The sequence below is a fragment of the Nannospalax galili genome, unplaced genomic scaffold (genome assembly GCF_000622305.1).
Source record: "Nannospalax galili isolate Female #2095 unplaced genomic scaffold, S.galili_v1.0 scaffold1687, whole genome shotgun sequence".
Taxonomy (NCBI): Eukaryota; Metazoa; Chordata; class Mammalia; order Rodentia; family Spalacidae; genus Nannospalax; species Nannospalax galili.
The window spans coordinates 412132-431992 of NW_008357037.1; the positions used below are offsets into that span (position 1 = coordinate 412132).

The 19861-nt window shown below is 51.8% G+C and overlaps 3 protein-coding genes and 1 long non-coding RNA gene across 8 annotated transcripts in view; 2 read left to right on the forward strand and 2 right to left on the reverse strand.

The window, feature by feature from the left end:
* The window catches only part of Bckdha (branched chain keto acid dehydrogenase E1 subunit alpha), a 32031-nt gene extending 30358 nt beyond the window's left edge, over positions 1-1673 (forward strand). For all 3 annotated transcript variants that reach the window (XM_008855009.3, XM_029557126.1, XM_008855010.3), the window contains 3 exons: positions 70-211; positions 387-558; positions 1144-1673. In XM_008855009.3, coding sequence (XP_008853231.1) covers positions 70-211; positions 387-558; positions 1144-1314 — 485 coding nt within the window. In that variant the 3' untranslated portion in view covers positions 1315-1673. The remainder of the gene's footprint in view (positions 1-69; positions 212-386; positions 559-1143) is intronic.
* A 120-nt stretch (positions 1674-1793) lies between these two features.
* Positions 1794-4053, reverse strand: B3gnt8 (UDP-GlcNAc:betaGal beta-1,3-N-acetylglucosaminyltransferase 8). Its single transcript, XM_008855012.3, has 2 exons — positions 3904-4053; positions 1794-3504 (listed from the first exon to the last, which is right to left on the reverse strand). Exon 2 carries the CDS (start codon positions 3470-3472, stop codon positions 2303-2305), a length of 1170 nt encoding a protein of 389 aa, XP_008853234.1. The 5' UTR covers positions 3473-3504; positions 3904-4053; the 3' UTR covers positions 1794-2302.
* Positions 4054-4278: 225 nt separating this feature from the next.
* On the forward strand, positions 4279-6772 carry LOC115067926. The gene is made up of 2 exons (XR_003847285.1): positions 4279-4442; positions 6454-6772. It is a non-coding gene; the product is annotated as an uncharacterized LOC115067926 (long non-coding RNA).
* Dmac2 (distal membrane arm assembly complex 2) lies at positions 6499-14972 on the reverse strand. Of its 3 annotated transcripts, none has more exons than XM_008855013.3 (6): positions 14927-14972; positions 13121-13314; positions 11344-11424; positions 8361-8497; positions 8105-8267; positions 6499-7408 (listed from the first exon to the last, which is right to left on the reverse strand). In XM_008855013.3, exons 1-6 carry the CDS (start codon positions 14942-14944, stop codon positions 7231-7233), a joined length of 771 nt encoding a protein of 256 aa, XP_008853235.1. In that variant the 5' UTR covers positions 14945-14972; the 3' UTR covers positions 6499-7230. The 3 variants fall into 3 exon arrangements, with proteins under 3 accessions (XP_008853235.1, XP_017650334.1, XP_029412990.1); XM_017794845.2 differs by having other exon boundaries at positions 8105-8270; XM_029557130.1 differs by lacking the exon at positions 14927-14972 and adding an exon at positions 14452-14593 and having other exon boundaries at positions 8105-8270.
* Between the last annotated feature and the right edge of the window lie 4889 nt (positions 14973-19861).

Below are 19861 nucleotides of genomic sequence, written 5' to 3' on the forward strand. Positions count from 1 at the left end.
TCTCCGTGTCTTCCCGTCCTTCTCCCTGCTTATCCTGAAGTCTGACCAGCATCCTCTCTGTCCCTGCAGCGGCACGGGGCCCTGGATACGGCATCATGTCGATCCGTGTAGATGGCAATGATGTGTTTGCTGTATACAATGCCACCAAGGAGGCCCGGCGACGGGCTGTAGCCGAGAATCAACCCTTCCTCATAGAGGCCATGACCTACAGGTGCCTGTCTCACCTCTGCCACTGCCATCCAGAGCTCTGACTGGCTCCCCGTCACTGTTCCAAAGCATGGCTGTGTCCCCCCATACTGAATCCCTTCCTTGTTCTACTTCCCTACTTCATACCTTCCTGGTCCCTGTTCCCAGTGCTCCAGCTGACCCAGGTCTCCCTTGAGTAGGATTGGGCACCACAGCACCAGTGATGACAGCTCGGCATACCGTTCAGTGGACGAGGTCAACTACTGGGACAAGCAGGACCACCCGATCTCAAGGCTGAGGCACTACCTCCTGAACCGAGGCTGGTGGGATGAGGAGCAGGAGAAGGCCTGGCGGAAGCAGTCCCGAAAGAGGGTGAGGGCCACTTGGAGTCCCAGGGTGTGTGCTCAAGGGCCTTCTCACAGGGAGAGACCTGGGAGGATGGGAGTGTGGGCCCTGGGGTCATCAAACTGGGACACCAGGGTAACCTAGCACCACCATCTCCATGTGTGCCCCCTGGAGCCAGACTGCCTGGCTCACACAACCTTAACTGGGTCTTCACTGTGGAGCCCAGAGCACCTCATCTGCCAGTTTCTTCATCTCCAAATAAAGGAGTTTGAGGATGAGGCCCCTTCATCTGTGTGTGGTGGGAGTGCCCACTTGGGCCATGATTGGAGCCAGGGAGCTAGTGGAAGGAGAGGTCTGGCCTCAGGCAGAACTGTGCACAGTGGCTCTGCCCTGACCGCATCATCCTGGGAAGTGAGTCCCTTTCCTTCCCTGTACTGTGCCTCTTCGCTCTGGGTTGTCTCCATCTTAGGGCTGCTCAGTGCAGCACCTAGCCCCTCCAGGGTTGGAGCTGCTGGGATTTGGAGTGTTGGGTGACCCCTAGCCTAGACCCTACAAGGGAAGAGCTGGACCATGGGCGTGACCAGCTGCTTCATACCCTCCTGTGTCCCCCAGGTGATGGAGGCCTTTGAGCAGGCTGAACGGAAGCCAAAGCCCAACCCAAACCTGCTCTTCTCAGATGTGTACCAGGAGATGCCCGCTCAGCTCCGCAAGCAGCAGGAGTCACTGGCCCGGCATCTGCAGACCTATGGGGAGCACTACCCCTTGGACCACTTCGACAAGTGAGGCCCCAGTTACGGGAGGTAGTCCAGCTCTGAACAGAGCAGGGAGGACTGGCAAGAGGCTGCCTCTTCCCTAGCTAGTTCCCCTAAAATGCCCAGCTGCCAGCTGCCAGTGTGGCACCCCAGACTGTCATGGGGTAGCTCCCACTCCCCATTCTGGCTCCTCCAGGCTGCTTCACTGGAGGAACAATGTTTGCAGCAATTGTTGAGGCACTCCTCCCTCTTCATCTGTTACAGTGCCTTCTAGGGGTTGGGCCAGGGACCAGGGTAAACCCTCTGGTGAGGAGTGGGCCAGGCAGGGTGGCCCTAGAACTTGCCCAGAGAGAGTGCTAGCAGAGTGAATAAACTGGCTCTGCGTTTGGCTCTCTGCTGTCTCTGTCTCTATCTCTTGGAGTTGGGGGCAAATCCAGGCCAGTATGGCTGATCTGGTTTTGGAGGTTTTTGTTTGAGACAGGGTCTTGCCACATAGCCCAGGCTGGCCTGGAATTTGTGATCCTCCTGCCTCAGCCTCTGGAGTTCTGGCATTGCAGGAGTCTGCCACCATGCCCAGCTTTTGGGGATACCTTAGGTTTCTCTAGCTTAGGTAGAGAAGATGAACGCTTTGAGGTATCTTATTTCTGTAAACTTCCGAAGCTGTATGCCAACTTTTACACGTGAGCAGGGATGAGAGGCCCTCCAGAGCTCTCCCTGGGTGATCACAAGCCTGCTGTCCAGCAGAGTAGGGTGTCCAATGGAGCCTGCCAGGCCAGGATGAAGCATATCCAGTCAGGGTACTGTGGACATCTGGTGTGTAGACCCTGCACAGGGTTCCCCCCCATAAACCAAAAGAACTCTAGGCTTCAGAGTAAGGAGGATATTTTTCAAAATTAGAAAGTAGATGAAAACAGTCTGCCAACGTGTCCAGCCTGCCCAGGCCCTTGCTAAGGAGGACCCAAGAGGGAGGGGCTCAAGTCAGGTCAGCAACCTACCCCACCCCAGCTCCCCACTGAGGCTCAGCACTGTGGGCCCTGTAGATGTCTCCAGAGCCAAATGGTGTCCTGGGGGCTGAGGGGACGTACTAATAACAGGTCTCGCACAGCGCAAGGATCCCTGGCACGGTCTGCTGGCCAGGCTGTGAGGAAGCCTGGGTGGGCCCGGGGCACTAAGCCCAGGGCACGGAAGCAGAGACCAGTGTAGATGTCATCAAAAGGGAAAGGTGCCACACGAGCTGCTGCCTGCAGTAGCCAGGGGGCCAGGCGTCCCGCAATGACATACCCACCTCCACTTGCGTAGGCTGGATAGCCACCTTCGAAAAAAGACCCTGGCACATAGAAGAGTCCTCCAGGCTTCCGGATAGGCTTGGCCTGGGTGAAGACCTCACCCAGGTAGAGGCTGCGGGCCCAGGTGGGTGGCAGGGTCCGCAGGTGCTCTAGCAGGGCAGGGGTATGCACAAAGGCATCGTCCTGAACCTGCAGGATAAACTTCACATCGGGGCAGTGGTGGCCCAGCCAGGCCAGCAGCAGCAGGTCTTTGAGTGTCCGGTTGTAGGGAACATCCAGGAAGTCCCAGAGCAGCAGGTCATGGTATCGCAGGCTCTCCCATGTCACCAGTGATCGGAGGTCAGGCCCCCCTTCTCCCAGTGGGGATCCCAGCAGGAAGAGCAGCCGGGTCCCAGGAACTGCGCTGCCCCACGTCTCCCGCACGGCCTGTCGTTCTGCAAAGCGTCCTGGTTCCGATTTGACAGCCAGCAGCAGGTAAGGGACATCCTTATCTGAGCAGCTGGCCACGTGGCTGCCTTCCCCTGCAGGCAGCCATTGCGGGAAGCTCCTACAGGCTGCTGACAGCAAGAAGCGTCGGAGGTCCTGGGGGTAGGAGGTGAAGTCGGGGATCTCTGCAGCAGCAGCAGCCCCCCAAGCTTGACAGTCCACACTGGGCAGGGCCCCCAGTCGCCACTGCTGCTGGTTCCAGTAAGCTGAGGGCAGCTGGCCAGTCTGGCCTAGGCGGGCAGAAAGGTTGGTGGGCAGGGTGGGCTCAGCGCTGGATGGTGTGGGACCAGGCAGGGTACCCCGGGGGCCTGGGTAAGCCTTGTTGAGCCGGGACTCGGATGTCCACTCGATGTACACTTTGAGGCCCAAGAGTGTGAGCAGCGCTGACAGGCAGAGCAGGCACTTGGGGCAGCGCATGACCCGGCCCAAGGAAGGGGCCACCAAGGGAGCTGTAAGGGTCACACAGAGCTACAGAGGCCCTTTAGGGTACAGGGTGGGCCTCCCGGGATGGTCAGCTAGGCTTGGGTAAGCAACCTAGGTCTCCCACAGCTGTGGGTGGCTTCTTTTCAGGTTCTGACCCTAGGCGGCCTTCCCCTCAAGGACCCAACTGTCACCTCTTCCTCGACCTAGAGCCCACCCACCTCCTCCAATCCCACTCCTTTCCCTTCTTCCTAGAGTCCCGGGAGGTCTTCCCCCAGCGCCATTCCCTCCTCCACCCTTTCCCCATTCATCTTGCTCCACGGGAGTCTGGATCCAGCTCCCAGGATGAGCGCCTTCCACCTTCTTGGAAACCCTGCCTACCTCCCCTAGCAGCCCCACCCCAGGGTCGGGATCTCCCTCTTCTGTACCTCTGGGTCCGGTTCCTGCCAATTCCGGGGACCTGGGGTCAGGCCCTGCCCGGGCTCTCGGCTCTGCCCCAGCCGGTGCGTCCTCAGCCTGCGGCTCAGCCGGTGCAGCCAGTCCGGAGGGGCGGCGGGCAGGCGGGGAGGAGGCTAGAGGGCCCCAGGGGCCGGGAGGAGCCGGGGCGGGGCCGGGGGAGGGGGGAGGGGGACTGAAGTCAGAAACAAGTAGAGACAGCAAGAAATTCTAAACATCAAGGGAACACTGCCCAGCCCTGCCTCACCCAGGGCATCTTCCCTCCTCAGAAGAAGCTGGCCTGAAGCAGACCCAGAGGAATAAAGGGGGGGGGGGGGGGGGGGGGGGGGGGCGGGGGGGAGGGGGGAGGAGGAGGCTGCCCAGGGAGACGCGCCCTGGCGAGTTAGGACTGGTTTTCTGGTGAGACAACAGGGAAAGGTGCAGGAGTGGCCAGAGCCAGAGACCCGGACCCTGCGAGGACCAAGGGGAGACTTCCAGGAGGGCGATCCTAGGGCCGGCCGAAATGAGCTGGGTAACGTCAGTGACCTAGAGGCAGGCTGAGTCCCAAAGAGGAAAGCGGAGGGAGGCCAAGGGGCTGGCTCCGGGCCATAGCTAGAGGCTGCGTAAATGTGCTGAGTGGATCTGGATCAGCGATAGGGATGTTCGCTGGGGCCGCGAGGGGGTGGCGGGACATGAAGGAGAGAGCCTGGGAGGCCTTGGCAGGCAACGAAGAAGGGGTGAAACGGAGGCGGGATGGAGGAGGTCAGAACAGAGCCTGACTGACCAGGGGACAGTCGAGGGAACCCGGCAGGACCCAAGAGGAAAGGAGCGACCAGGGAGGAGTGAGTCAAGGGGAGCCACAGGAGAGCAGTAGAGCGTGATTGGGTGGGGTGCATTGGGAGCCCCAACAGCCCCGAGCTAGGCAGTTGCCTTGTGCCTCCTACAACCCCTGTGCCTGAGCCACCAGCCCTTCCTACTAGCTCCATCCAGCAGCCTGAGGCAACCCCGCCCTTAGGATGCTCTGGGACCTATGTCCCTCCCCTGGGTGGGGCCTCCTCCCAGTCTCCAAACCCAGGCTGACTGCCTTTAGCCTACCTGGTTTGGAGGGCTGATATCACGGGAACCCAGTGTGCCAGCAGAAGTTTGTTATCTGTGCAGTCCTGATTTCCTCCCTCCAAGTTTGAATAGTGGAGCCCGTGGGAACAGTTGGAGGAAGAGAGTGAGGAGGAAATGGTGACCGCTAATGGAGTAAGAGCTGGGGTGGGGAAGACAGCCAAGGCCAGGCAGGGCCAAGCTCATCCCTGCCCGGGGCTGTGGGAGAGGCAAGTCAAGGCCTCTGAGCTCCTGTGGCTCATCTCCCTCCTGGGTGCTGAGGCTCTGGGCCGTGGTGACAATGGCAGGCCCCTCCTGGGAACTTGCACAATCTCTAAGGGAGCAGAGCTGGTTGCTGAAAGCAATCTGGGTCCAAGCCGGAGAAACCACACAGCTGTGGAAACGGAGGGTTCAATAGAAAGCATAATGATTAACTAGAAGGCAGGACTGAGTTATCATTGAGGGATGGGGTGTGAGATCGCATTGTTTCCGCCTCAGGCCAGGGCATTTCTAGTCTCTCATGTTAACTGCAGGGTACTGTTTGGGTCCTAGTTCCAGCCAACCAACCAAGTAGTTAGACACCTCTGCTGCACAAAATAACTCATTAAATCTGAAAGGCACCCTGGTCCAGCAAATTTGCCCCAAATACCCTTACAATCCAGTCTACACATTTCCTAGGTTTCAAGCTACATAATCTGCAAATTGCATTTTTCTATTTTTTTTTTTTTGTAGCCCAGTTGGCCTCCAATCTGTGGTCCTCCTGCTTCAGCCTTCTTTGTAAAGGGATGTCTTTTGGGAGAAGTACTGGCTATTGAACCCAGGGCTTTGTGCTTGCTATCACTGGGTTGTATCTGTTAGTGTCCTATTCTCAGCAGCTGGGTCCCAGCAGGCACCTGTGGAGCTAGTGGACTGGATCCCAGAGATTTGTGGATTTGTTGGCAGCAGAGGGCACTCTTGAGTCTTAAAAATAATGGACACCCCTTTTAAAGCAGGGTCCCGGGTGCCCTCATAACAAGGATTTGGGACACTGGAGGTTCTGGTGGCTCCCTGGTATTAGCAAAGGAGGCTTGGGGGAATGGGGAAGGGGTTTGAGGACTATTTTATCCAAGAACACACTTTTGGGGCTGTTGTGGAAACTTTGTAGTTCTTAGACTGACTTAACAGTTGCTCCCAGCTGGTTTCTGTCCGTAAGCACTCAAGGACACCCCCAAGAATCCCAGCACCTGTTCTTTAGAACCTTCTCTGCTGCCACAGCTGTTGAGCACAGCAGCCAGCAGACACATACTGCAGTTGGCACCTGGTTGCCCTTCACCACAGGTGGCCTGGGTGCCCCTGCATGCCAGGATTTCTGGCATCCATTTCCCTTCAGCAAGGAGCTCAGGTCTGCTGGGTCAGTTCACTACCCAGATCCCAGCCCTTCCCAGTCCAGCTTGAGCCTTTATTCGCTGCAGATTCTGTGCCACCTGAATCCAATTGTGAGAAAAACCACACAGTAATTTAAACAGGAAAGTTTAATATAAAGAATTACTGACTTCAACAGTGAATTGGAATCATGGATTCACTGGTAACATGGGATGAGGGAGTGACAGAGGCCTCCACGGAGACACTATTCATGAACAGCAGACAGGGGTGCCAGTGTATGCTGCTGACCACCTAGGAGCCCTGCAGCACCCAGACACCCAGCTAAGCTGTATTCCTTAAGCTTCAAGCACTTGGAGCCAGAACCTTTCCATTGGATCATCTATCTCTTCAGCACCCTCTACTGATGAAGTTGGAAAGAAAAAATTCCCAAAGGCTCAGCTGTTTCCACAGAACAGAAAAAAACTGTGAAGCTGAAAGTCAATAAATTAATGGTCAGTGCTGACCAGTCTCATACAGGGAAGAGACGTCGATGCCCCATGTCAGCCATGGTACCCCATGTCAGCCATAGTACCACATGTCAGCCACAGTCGCTGTAGATGGTAGCACATTCAATGTAGACAGTTTAGGGGGTTCCTTTTGACAAAGGGTGCGTATGTGAGGAACCACAGAGCTGCCTGCAGTTGTGCGTGGAGAGGGGCAGCTGCCAGGATGACAGGAGCCGACTATCAGCCACAGCAGCCAGGAGTCAATACTCCAGCTCTTGTCTCCTTCCCTTTGATCTGCCAGTGCTCCCCCATGATGAATGAATGAACACTAGAAGCCAGAGTTGGAGAGACAAAACACTCACAACAGAATGGGGCTGCAGGCTACGCAGAGACAGGGCTGGATGTGTCTTGAGGCTGCTGCTCCGGCCCCAGCTTCAGGCCCTGGGCCCAGTCAGCTCCCAGGACCTCACAGTGGGGCAGCATCTCTTCCACCAGGATGTGAGTGAGGCCTGGGTGGGACACGGCAGGGAGGTCTGAGATGTCCAGCCTTCGGAGGTTCCTTAAGGGGTGAGAAGAGCAGGATGAGAGTGGCATGTATGTGTATGTGTGTACGTGCACATGCATAGGGGGTAGGTTCTGGCCTTAATTTCAACCCCTAGCTTTTCCCTTTTTCCTATGCACTAGGGTTGCAACCCAGGGCTTCAAGGATATGAGGCAAGAATTCTGCTGAACCACATCCCCAGCCCCTCACTGGGGCATTCTAGGCAGGTGCTCTACCACTGAGCCACACCCCAGCCCCTCACTGGGGAATTCTAGGCAGGTGCTCTACCACTGAGCCACACCCCAGCCCCTCACTGGGGGATTCTAGGCAGGTGTTCTACCACTGATCCACCCCAACCCCTCACTGGGGGATACTAGGAGGGTGCTCTAACACTGAGCCACACCTCAGCCCCTCACTGGGGGATTCTAGGCAGGTGCTCTACCACTGAGTCACACCCCAGCCCCTCACCAGAAGAGTCTAGGCAAGTGCTTTACCACTGTGCCACACCCCCAGCCCTCAACCACACCCAACCCCTCATTGGGAGATACTAGGTAAATGCTCTGAGCCATACCCCTGGCCCCTCACTGGGAGATTCTAGGCAAATGCTCTACAGTAGCACCCAGTAACCCTACCCTCACCTCCCCACCCCCAGCTTTGCTGCACCAGTGGGTGGGAGTTGCCCTGGGACAGGGCCAGCCTGAGCTGAGATCTTACTGAAGGTGGTGGAGGCAGGCGAGGCCACGTTCTGAGACTCGGGGGCATCCAGCCAGCAAGAGCTCCTGCAGTGAGCCAGCCAGTGGGTAGAGGCGGCTGAGGCACCAGTCGTCCACATTGGGGCAGCGCTGCAGCGACAGGGACTGCAGCTCCTTGAGAGCCACTGCTGAGTGAAAGGGTAAGCTGGCACTAGGGGCCTTTCTAAAGCCCACTCACAAAGGAGAATGTCCCATCTCCACCATCCCTACCCACTCACAGAGGTTGTCCAGACCCAGGTAGTTGATGGCACAGCCGCTGGCATCCACAGCTTCCACAGGCACCTCCCGGAATGCCAGGAAGTCAGCAGAGAAACGTCCTCGCTCATTTGGCCGGATCCACTCTTTATCCTGAAACCTGGAATGGGGTGAGAGATGGCGGTGGTGAGTGGCACCCTCTGCTCCTATGCAACGGACTGCTGCACTGTCTGGGTGATAGGGCTTTCTGTGTGTCTGCTGGCAGTGGCATCAAAGATGGCATGCTTCTCCCTTCTTCCTTACCTGGACAGTGAGGGCCCAGATGTCACTCAGCCTCAGAGCAAAGAGAGAAGCTGGGGATGACTGCACACACCTAGAGTCCCAGCACTTGGGGATCTGAGGTAGGAGGACTGGGAACTCCAGGCCAGCTTGGGCTACAGAGTGACACCCTGTTACAACATCCCTCCACTCCAAAAGGAAAGCACTGCATGCATAAATCCTCGAAGATAGGCAAGTTTCAGGGCATTTTCAACATGTATCCTGTGCTAAGGAGTTGGGAAGAAGTCTCTCAAACCAGGAGAGATTTAATTAGAACAAACAGAAAGAGTCGATAAAGCCTATGGAAACTGCGTTTTCAGAAAAGAACAAAACAAAAACTCCAGGACAGGTGAGATGGCTCATCTAGTAAAGATGGCTGCTGCTAAGTCTGATGACCTGAGTTCGATTCCCAGTACCCACATGGTGAAAGGAGGGAACCGACTCCCAAAAGTTGTCCTCTGACCACCACATGCACACTGTGGCATGCATGTACTCACACCTACACTAAATAAATAAAAATTATTTTTGAAAGACTGTTAAAAAAAAAGGGAAGAGGGGAAAGGAAGGAGGAGAAAAAGGGAGGAAAACAAACATGATCTTTTTGTTTTTTTCCTTTATTGAGACAGGGTCTTGGGCCTTGCTATGTAGTCTAGGCTGGTCTATAATTTATGATTTTTCTGCCTCAGCCTCCAAAGCAGCTGGGATCACAAGCACACACCACCATGTGTCCACCTAAGCAAAACACTTAAGGTTTAAATTTTTATTCACTGTGTGTATGTGAGAGACAGATGTGTGCATGATGTGTGGGAGTAACTGCCGCGGTGGTATATGGAGGTCAAAGGTCAGCTTTTGGAAGTCAGGTCTTTCCACCATGGGATCCAGGAAATGAACTCATGTTGTTAGGATTGTGCAAGTGCCTTTACTCTTCAAGCCCAGAAAAACACTTTTTTTTTATGAGACTGGGTTTTGCTGTGTAGCATAGGCTGGCTCTGAGCTCCTAGAAGTGGCTGGGATCACAGGCTTAGCACATAGGGTACCCCAGTGACTAATTTCGTTGAGCACCTATGTGATTCTAGGCTTCGTAATGGATTTTTTTTTAATTTATTTTTGTGCGTATGAGTGTACTGCCTGCATGTATGTAAGTACACCTGTGTTGTGCAATACCCATGGAGGCCAGAAGATGGTGTAAGATCCCCTGGAACTGGAGTTATGGACAGTTGTTAGATGTCATGTGGGGTGCTGGGAACTGAACCGGGGTTCTCTGCAAGAGTAGCCAGTGCTCTTAACTGCTGAGCCAACTCTCCAGCCCTTAATGACCAATTTTTTTGTTCTGCCTTTTTTTTTGGTCTTTCTGAGACAGGGTTTCCCTGTAGCCCCAGCTGTCCTGGAACTCACTATGTAGATCAGGCTGTCCTTGAACTCACAGAGATCTGCCTGCCTCTGCCTCCCGAGTGTTGGGATTAAAGGAGTGCACTACCACACCCGGCTCATGACCAATTTTACACTGCAAAATCTCAGTCTGTTTTTTAAAAAATTATTTTTTATTACTTTTATTTTATGTGTATGCTGCCTGCATGTTGTGAATGTACCCGTGTCAGGCAATGCTGCGGGGAGTCAGAAGAGGGCTTCGGATTCCTCCAGAACTGGTTTAGGATGGTTCATAGCCGCCATGTGGGTGCTGGGAATCGAACCCGGGTTCCCTGTAAGGGCAGTCGGTGCTCTTAACCGCTGAACCATCTCTCCAGCCCCAAAATCTCAGTCTTTAAAGCAAGCCTTGTAGTCAGTTGGTGATGATCATCACCTCATTTATATTATTTAAAGAGAACTGAGGCTGGAGACATAGCCTAGCAGTTAAGAGCACATACTGCTCTTCCAGAGGACCAGAGTTTGATTCCCAGCACCCACATCAGGTGGCTCACAACTGCATATAACTCCAGCTCCAGGGGGATCCAAAGCCTCTGGCCTCCATGACGACCTGCACACACATGGATATACTCTCCTCTTGCACACACACATACACACACAAAAATAATTATTAAATCTTTAAAAATTTTGTATGTATTTGTGTGCACACACATGTGGAGACCAGAGGTCAATGCTGAGTGTCTTTCTTGGTTGCTTCTCTTATTTTTTTTTTAAATATTTTACTCATTTTTATTATTTGTGTATGTGTGTATTTGCCTGTATGTAAGTGCACCCGTGTCATGCAACACCAGGTCAGAAGAGGGCGTGGGATCCCCTGGAACTGGAGTTACAGAGGGTTGCTAGCCACCATGTGGGTCCTGGGAATGGAACCCAGGTCCTCTTTAAGAGTAGTCTATGCTCTTAACTGAGCCATCTCTCCAGCCCCTCTCTATCTAATTTTTTGAGATAGGATCTCTCACTGAGCCTGGAGCTTGCCGATTCAGCTGGCCTAGCTGGCCACTGCACCCTCATCTTCTTTCTCAGCACTGGGATAGGAGGTGTACCCCACCATGCCTGGATTTTACCTGGCTGCTGAACTCAGGTCCTCATGCCTTCATGGCAAGCACTTTACCAAATGGGCCATCTCCCCAGCCCTGGGACCCATCCCATTTTATACATGACAAACGGAAGCCCCAAACAAGCCCCCAGCACACACCACTGACTAACAGAGGTGCTCCCCCCCATCCCACACCTGCCCCCAATCCAAAATCTTCCCTGTCGTACTTGACTGCACCTCCCAGCTTCAGGATGAAGAGGGCACCTGTGACATATGGGCCGTATTTCTCGTTGATGCCAATAAAGGATCTGTGGAGAAAATGAGAGCAGATGTGAAGCTTGGGACCCCTCACCACGCACCATGCTGGTGCTTTGAAGTGGGAGTCAAGGGGTCAGGCAAACACGAAGGCTGGCCTGGTTGCAAATCTTCACTGAGTGCCTATTAAGTACTGGGTACTGGAATCACAGTGGTGACCTGTTGAGCCATAAGCTAGAGGGAGAGCTAATAAACCAAGAAGTAACTGCAGACCAGAGTGCCAATTCCACGATGAGAACAGATCAGAGGCAGCAGGGCACTGGGAGCTAGTTTGTGTTACATGTGAAAAATGGTCAGGCATGGTGTCATACACAGGAGGTGGAGGCAGGAGGATCAGGAGTTCAGGGCCAGTCTCAGCTGAGTTTGAGACCAGCTTGGGCTGCAGATCCTATTTCAAAAAAGTAATTTTAGCTGGGCTTGGTGGTGCACACCTTTAATCCCAGAGGCAGAGGCAGGTAGATCTCTGAGTTCAAGGCCAGACTGTTCTATGTAGTGAGCTCCAGACCAGCTGGGGCTATAGGGGCACTCAGCCTCAAAAAGACCAAAACCCATTTTTTTTTTTTTTTAGTAATTTTAGTTTTCGAGGCTCTAATGCCCTTTTGTAGGCTCTGTGGACACCCCCCACTCATGCCATACTCAAAAACACAGACAAAAGTAAATCTTAAAAATCTTTACAATCTGGGCCACCTGGATGGCTTGGCAGGTAAAGGTGCTTGCCACCATGCCTGAGGTGCAAATTCGATCCCAGCGATCTACATGGTGGAAGGAAAGCACCAACTCCCAGAAGCTGTCCTCTGACCTCCACACTCAAGCAGACGCACACACTCATGTACACACACAGACACAAAATAATTAAATGTAAGGCAAAAGCAAACCAACGAACAAACCCAATGCATGTTGGACATGATGAGATTTGTGGGGACTTGACTGGTGGGAAGGAGTGTGTGCAGGGAAGGGCCTGCCGGGCCAAAGGAAAACAGCATTACCAAGGCTGGGTGAGCCCTCAGGATGCTGTGGGACTTGGTAGGAAACTCAGAGCTCACAGAGTGTTTAGGCATGAGACTGGTAGTTTTCCTTTTCCTCTTTTTTTTTTGGGTGGGGGGAGGGTCCCATTATATAGCGCAGGCTGGTCCCAAACTTGCAATCCTCCTGCCTCAGCCTCACCAGTACTGGGATGACAGGGTTGCCACCATGCCCAGCTGAGATGGGCTTTCATTGTAACTGCAGACTGGTAAGGGAACTAGTGTGGTGATAACCTTAAAAGGATAGACATGAGGGTAGGCCCTGAACAGTGGAGGTGACCAGACTGGGAATACTCTAGTACTGATGGACTGGCAGAGAGAAGCCAGGAAAGAAAGGAATCAGGAGGACACCTTCAAATTCAGCCTAACAACTGGGTGGTGAGGGCTGTCCATTCTTTGGACAGTGAAGGCTTTGGGGGTAAGCAGATATTTTTTAGAGGGAGAAATGAGAGATGTGGTTTTGAGTCATACCACATCTGAGATGCCAGCCAGACCCTCAAGCAGAGCTGGTGGCAGAGGGGTGTATATGATGGAAGCCGTAGAGAAGGCTGTGGCATGTTGGCAGTGAAAACCACAGCCTGGCCTGGGATGGTGAGGGCAGGCTTTGGGGCTCTGGCTGGAAGGCCAGCAGGGTCTCCATGGGGTCTTGCTGGCCACAGGCTCTCACCGATTTTTCCGGTTCAGTTTCAACATCTGCCTCAGGAGCAAGAACTCCCTCAGAGCCTGGATGTCGTAGAAGTGGTCACCCAGGTACTGCAACAGCGTCCGTCTCTTCTGATTGCCACCTGGGGCCACTGATTCACTCATGCCATGGATGCTCCTGGTTCCCCCGTTCCATTCTCGGATGCCCAGGCGCAGGAACTGGGGAAGAGGAGAGGAAAAGACTGGTGCTGAGCCTGGAACTGGATAACGCCGCCCTAGCCGTCCTTACACCAGGAATTTCAAACCCCCTACTTCCCAACTCTTGCAAAATTCTTGCAGAGCTTTCAACTTTGGTGCTTAGGAGTGTACAAGGCCCTGTGCTCAATCCACTCCCCAAATCCTGGCCTTGGAATTCTGAACATTTCCCCATGTTCCTCCATCTATCCAGCCCTAAATTCTATCCTTAATTCAGCTAAACTATCTTATTTTCCCAAGTTCTAATTTCCCACTAAATCCTTTTCTCTTTTAAAAACCTCCATTTATTTTATTTTACGCCTTGCTTTATTTAATTTATTTATTTGGTATTTTTGACACAGGATTGTCCTGTAGCCCAGCTGACCCAAAACTATGTAGATCAGGCTGGCCTCAAACTCACAGAGATCTGCCTGCCTCTGCCTCTGCTGGGACTACAGGCCTGTGCCACCACACCCGACTAAAACTTCCATTTATCTTAATTTCCCACAAAGTCACTTTTTTTGGGGGGTATGTGTATATATGTTTTTGTGTGTGTTCATGCACATGTATGCCTATGTGTGCAGCATGTGTGTGCACATGTATACAAAGGCCAGAGGTTGATGTCCAGTGTGTTACTCGATAGCTCTTCATATATTGTACAGGGTCTCTTGCATCCAGAGCTCTGGAATTCAGTGAGTCTAGCTAGCCAGTGTGTTTGGGAATCCTGTCTCAGCCTCCAGACCGGCTGCTGTCTGTGCCCATCATGAATTTTACGGGTGCTGGGGGACCCAAATCTGGTCCTCATGCTTGCAGGACAAGTACTTTACCCGCTGAGCCATCTCCTCAGCCCAAACTCTACTTTTAATTTTATCCAGTTTTCCACAGATCTTGCTGAATGACCAAGTTTCTGCTCCCCTTCCCCCCATGTAATATTTAATTTGGAGGGTGGTGCTGGGGAGAGAATCTAGGCAAGCACTCTACCAATGACGTACACCCTCCAGTTTACCACGGATTCTCAGAATTTCCCTCAGTTTGTTCCTCAGGACTCAGAAATTCACCTCTTGCTTCCTGCCCCTACCCCATCATCTTTGATCTTCTATCAAGGTTTAATTATTTATTTACAGGCAAGATTTCATGTCTAGGCTGCCCTCCAACTCTCCACGTAGCTGAGGATGACCTTGAACTGATCCTCCTTCCTCCGCCTCCCAATGCTGAGATTAGAAAATTCCTGAATTTTCCCACTAATGCACGTCAAATGCATCCTTAGTTCTCCATTCGGGACATCCCAGATTGTAGTTCGGCCCCTCCCAAACATTCGACCCTTCCATCCTCGCTGCCCATTGGCTCCCTGGAGGTGCAGTCGTACCCTCTGATTGGCTAGTCCCGCCTCATGCCCTTCGATTTCTCTACCAAACATCTGGCCACTTGCCCTCTCACTTGCCCCATGACCCCTGCCTGGTCCCCGGTAGCCCCGGCGCGTCCCCAGGGCCAGGCCTAGCGCCCCTGCTCTCGCACGCTCTGTGCTCCTCTGGAGGCCCCGAGGGCAGAGGGGCAAAGCGGACTGCGGTCCCGGGCCCTGGGAGCTCCGGTCACCTACCGCCCAGGGCGCCGCCATCCTGCCGGGCCGACGTTCCCCGGAAGGGGCCGTGCTTCCAACACGTGGTTCAGCCGCTGCGGCCACGCCCCTCTGTTCAGCTCTCTTTTAAAGGCGCACACACTTTTTACTCCAGCTTGGAAGATTATTCACAGCGCCTTTTTCAGCGGCTTACATTCATTCATCTATTTACTTATTTATTTATTTTTGGTCTTTTTGAGACAAAGTCTCCTTATAGCCCCAGCTGGCTTGGAAATCACTATGTAGACCAGGCTGGCCTTGAACTCCTAGAGATCTGCCTGCCTTTCCCTCCCTAGTGCTGGGATTAATAGGCGTGCGCCACCACGCCCGACTAATGTTTATTTCTTGTTTGTGTGTGTGTGTGTGTGTGTGTGTCCCACGGTGCACGTGTGGTCAGAGGATGGAGCTGAGGTCACCAGGCTTGCTTGACAAACACCTTCACCCTGAGCCATCTCACAAGCCCTATTATTATTATTAATTATTATTATTATTTGATTTTTATTTATTATTTTTTATTTTATGTGTATGAGTGTTATGCCTGCATGTAAGTAAATGCACTCGTCTCGTGCAATGCCTGCAGGGGACAGAAGAGGCCGTCGGATCTCCTGGAACTGGAGTTGCAGACAGTTGTTATCTGCTATGTGGGTACTGGGATTCGAACCAGAGTCTTCTGCAAGAACAGTCACTGAGCCATCTTTCCAGCCCCTGATTTTTAATTTTTGTGAACTTATCCCCTCCCATATCTGCTCAAGTCAAATAGAATCCCAACATAAACTTGGGTAAGTGGGTAAGAGAACCCAACCGTCTGAGGAACTACTGGCAACTGATCACTGCTAGTAAGGGGACATTCAGTCTCATCTAAGGGTGAGACTCTTAGTAGGTTAACCAGGCTCCAGTGGATGAAGCCAACCAAAGGGCATTTGGGGATACAAACCTATCATTTTATTTTATTATTTATTTTATTTTATGTGTATGAGTGTATTGCCTACATGTGTGTAATTGCACCCATGTAGTGCAATGCCCATGGAGGTGAGAAGGGGGCCTCAGATCCTCTGGAACTGAGTTACCAACAGTAACAGCTGTCAGTCACCATGTGGATGCTGGGAGTCGAACCTGGGTCCTTTACATGAGCAGCTCTGCAAGAGCAGCCAGTGCTCTTAACCACTGAACCATCTTGCCAGCCCCGAATCTATCATTTTTTAAAACAGAGTCAGAGAACAGAAAAGTGGAATGATAAACCAGTGTACGAGCCTATTTGGCTTCGATTTGGAATTCATGTCTGAACTTTTCTTTTTGTCTTTCCTTCCTTTTTTTTCTTTTTTTGTCTTGAGACAGGGTCTCTCTTGTAGCCCTAACTGGCCTGGAACTCACTATGTAGACCAGGCTGGCCTTGAACTCACAGAGATCTGCCTTCCTCTGCCTCCCAGTGCTGGGATTAAAGGCGTATGCCACCACACCCAGCTTTCTTTCTTTTTTAAAATTTAAAAAACAATTATTTTTATTTTGTATGCATGTGTTTAAATGCACCAGTGTCATGCAGTGCATGTGGAGGCCATCAAAGGGCACTGAATTCCCCTGGAACTGGAGTTACAGGTTGTTACCTGCCATGTAGGTGCTGGGACTCGAGCTTGGGTCTTCTATAAGAGCAGCCAGTGCTCTTAACCCTTGAGCCATCTCTCATCTCTCCAGCCCCCACCTTTATTTATTTTTTTCTTGTTGTTGTTGTTTTCTTTTGTTTTTTTGGCAGGGTGTCACTATGTAGCCCTGCCTGGTCTGAAACTCACTAAGAGATCAGGCTGACCCTGAACACTCAGAGATCTTCCTGCCTCTACTTCCTGAGTTCTGGGATTAAAGAGTAACTATAAAATCTTTTTATTTATAATTTTGTTAGGCTGGTCTTTTTTTAACTTTAAAAAAACTTTATTATTTTTATTTTATGTGTATGTGTGTATTGCCTGCATGTAGGTAAGTGCACCCGTGTTGTGCAATGCCCATGGAGGTCAGAAGAGCCTGTCGGATTCCCCTGGGACTGAAGTTAGGGATAGTTGTTAACTACCATGTGGGTGCTGGGATTCAAACCCAGGTCTTCTGCAAGAACAACCAGTGCTCTTAACCTCTGAGACATCTCTCCAGCCATGCCTTTAACTTTTTTAAAATTAAAATTATTTATTTACGGGGCTGGAGAGATGGCTCAGCGGTTAAGAGCACTGACTGCTCTTGCAGAGGACCCAGGTTTGAGTCCCAGCACCCACATGGTGGCTATGAACCATCCTTAACTCCAGTTCCAAGGGAATCGAAGCCCTCTTCTGACTTCCGCAGCATTGCACTACACAGGTGCACTCACATACACGCAGGCAATACACTCATACACATAAAATAAAAATAATAAAATATTTAAAAATTTATTATTATTAATTAGTATTATTATGTGTGTGTATGCTCTCTGTGTGAATGCAGGCATGCATGTGCCAGAGTTAGAGGACAATTTTTGGGCATTGGTTCTTTTCTTCCATCATGGGATCTGGAGATTGAATTCAGGTCATCAGGCTTGCAGAGCAAGAGCTGTGACCTGATGAGCCATCTTGCTGGCCTGACCTTGAACTTCAGATCCTCCTGCCTCCACCTCCTGAGTGCTGGGATAGTAGGCTTGCACCAACTACCATGACTGATTTATGATGTACTGGGGACCAAACCCTTAGTCTCATGATGCTAGGCACGTACTCTACTACCTGAGCTACATATCCAGCCCCCAGTGTGATGTTGGGATGCATGCATTCATTAATTTGTTCATTCACTGCATAGGTGTTTACTGAACTCTCACCACAATATAGACACTGCTTTTGGGGGTGCTGACATTATACTGGAGAGCAGGATAAAACCATCAACATTCCACAAGGCAGAGGATGAGTAAGAAATGAATAAGAAATGAAGGTGCTTGATAAGAAGTAGATTAAAAGGTAATATAATGGGGAGTGGCTGGGACACAGGGTCATCAGCAAAGGCCTCTGAACAGGTGGCATTTAATCGGAATGAATGATAGGAAAGAAACAGCTATTCAGAGCTTCAAAGGAAAAGTTTTCCACACAGGGAACAGACAGTGCAAAGGCTCTGAGGTGGGAACCAGCTTGCAGAGAGGTGGGAGACAAGATCGGAGAGGTGGCAGTGGGCTGACTGAACAGGCCCAGTAGGGTTTTATTCTATTTTCAATGGAAAGAGGAAGGTCCACTTGCCTCTGCCTCCATAGTTAGGATTAAAGGTGTGTGCCACCACACCCAGGAAGGAGAATGAATCTTAGAGGGTGGACAGGAGACCAGCACAGAGGCTACTGTGCTAGCCCAGGCAAGTGATGACGAGGAGTGGTGGCAGTGGCTATGTGAGAAGCGATCCAGACAAAAGCCTGAGAAACTTGGTTTTTTTTGGGGGGGGTCTTTTTGAGGCAGGGTCTCCCTATAGCCCCTTGGAACTCACTATGTAGACCAGGCTGATCTTGAACTTACAGAGATCTGCCTGCCTCTGCCTCCCAAGTGCTGGGATCAAAGGCATGTGCCACCATACCTGGCTCAGGCCTGAGAAATTTAAAGTATCCTGGTGCCACTTATGAAATGGAGAAACTGAGGGAACAGCAGGAAGGTTGAGCTGGTAGACTGACTACCCCCTTCCTCAGAAGTCCATGTCCTGTGATCCCTGGGCTTTGTGAACACGTCTTAGTACTATTCCCCCCCTCCCTCTCCTCCTCCTCCTCTTCCTCCCTCTCCTCCTCTTCCTCCTTCTCCTCCCTCTCCTCCTCCTCTTCCTCCTCCTCCCTCTCCTCCTCCTCTTCCTCCCTCTCCTCCTCCTCCTCCTCTTCCTCCTTCTCCCTCTCCTCCTCCTCCTCCTCCACCTCCTCCTCATCACCACCACCATCATCATCATCATCATCATCATCATCGTCATGAGTTGCATGTAGGTCAGACTAGCCTCAAATGTGCTATGTAGCTAAGGATAGTCCAGGGGATCAAACCTAAAGCTTTTTGCATGCTAGGCAAGCTCCCTACCTACAGAGCCATATTCCCCAGCTCCTATGTTAGATAGTATTAAAAGCCAGTCTGGACCAGGTGCTGAGGCTTGATGCTTTGTAGCTCTGTCTTGCCTGGACCTTGTGATCCTCCAGCCTCAGCCTTCTTGAGTGCTGGGATCTCAGGCCCAGTTTATAGATCCTGAGATAGGGATGTTATGGACAACTGGGTGGGACCAGTGTAATCACAGGGATCTTATCAGAAGGGTGGATTGTCACAGTCAGCTGGAGTTATGCTGGAGGCCACAGCTTAGAGCCATGCAAGGAAGTGGCTTCTAGAAACTGGAAAAAACTGGGGAATGGGCTCTTCCCTCGAGTTTCTAGAAGGAACTCGGTGTAATGTACTTAGTTTACACTCCAGAACAGTAAGAGAATAGCCTTGTTGTTTTGTTTTCTCCCTTCAGTGCCTAGACTTGATCCAAGAGCAGTGAGTGTGTGTGTGTGTTTGTGTGTGTGTGTGTGTGTGTGTGTTGGGGATGGAATTCAGGGCTTCCTGCATGCTAGACAAGCACTGTACCACTGAGCTGCATTCCCAGCCTTGAACCAGAGCCTGCTTGGGCTATTCAGTCTCTTTATCACTCAACCATATCCCCAATCCCCTGTGGTTTTTGTTTTGTTGTTTTTGAGACAGAGTCTCATGTAGCCCAGGCTGGTAGCTCAGGATGACATTGAACTTCTGATCCTCTTGCCTCTGTTTTCCAAGTATTGGGATTACATGCATGTACCACCATACCCAGTCAGTTTTATGTGGTGCTGGGGATTGAACCCAGGGCTTCATGCATGATATACAAGCACTTTATTAACTTAAGCTCCCCATTCCCCCCCCTTTGGGTTTTTTTCTTTTTTAAAAACAAATATTTTAT